At 37.9% G+C, this 662-nt stretch overlaps 1 protein-coding gene across 2 annotated transcripts in view; it reads left to right on the forward strand.

The window, feature by feature from the left end:
* Window positions 1-662, forward strand: part of LOC111804051 (transcription factor bHLH112-like) — a 2,861-nt gene that overhangs the window by 450 nt on the left and 1,749 nt on the right. For both annotated transcript variants that reach the window (XM_023688723.1, XM_023688722.1), the window contains exons 2-3: window positions 57-441; window positions 510-626. In XM_023688723.1, the coding sequence (XP_023544491.1) occupies window positions 57-441; window positions 510-626 (502 nt within the window). The remainder of the gene's footprint in view (window positions 1-56; window positions 442-509; window positions 627-662) is intronic.

Below are 662 nucleotides of genomic sequence, written 5' to 3' on the forward strand. Positions count from 1 at the left end.
TTTTTTTTTTTTTTTTTTTTTTTTTTTTTTTTTTTTTTTTTTTTTTTTTTGTTCAGGTTGAAGCGAGGAGATTATTTGTTGGAACAAAATGGGGTGAATTGTATGAACTGTTCTTCCACTAGCCAGGGTTTGTTTCCTCTTGACTCAGGTTTATATGGATACCCTTCCCCTTCAACTAAGCTGCTCCATGGCTTATACAATAATGATGATGATGATGATCATCATCATCATCCTGACCCTCACTCCCTTTTCAACGCCGCCACCACTTCAATTAACACTAACTACCCTTCTAATTACCTTATTAAACCCTCTCTCCCAATCCCACCGCCCTCTCAGCCTGTTTCACCGGCCTTGCACTTCACAAACAACACACCCTTTTGGAATGCCTCGCACGCACCTCCTTCCATTGAAATTCCACAGAATTGTAGGCTTGGTTTCAAGGTATGATTTTGATTGGTATCATTTGGGTTTTGGGTATCACTTGATTGATTTTGATTGTTTTTCTTTAGGCTATGAATAATGGTAATTGTGAAGATGGTGAAGAAGCAAGGAAAGGTGATAAAAATGAGCCGCCGGTGTTGAAAAGGCCTCGAATTGAAACTCCTTCGCCATTGCCAACATTTAAGGTGAAGGATCCAAAAAAAAAAAAAAAAAAAAAAAAA

The sequence above is a fragment of the Cucurbita pepo genome, chromosome LG10 (genome assembly GCF_002806865.2).
Source record: "Cucurbita pepo subsp. pepo cultivar mu-cu-16 chromosome LG10, ASM280686v2, whole genome shotgun sequence".
Classification (NCBI taxonomy): Eukaryota; Viridiplantae; Streptophyta; class Magnoliopsida; order Cucurbitales; family Cucurbitaceae; genus Cucurbita; species Cucurbita pepo.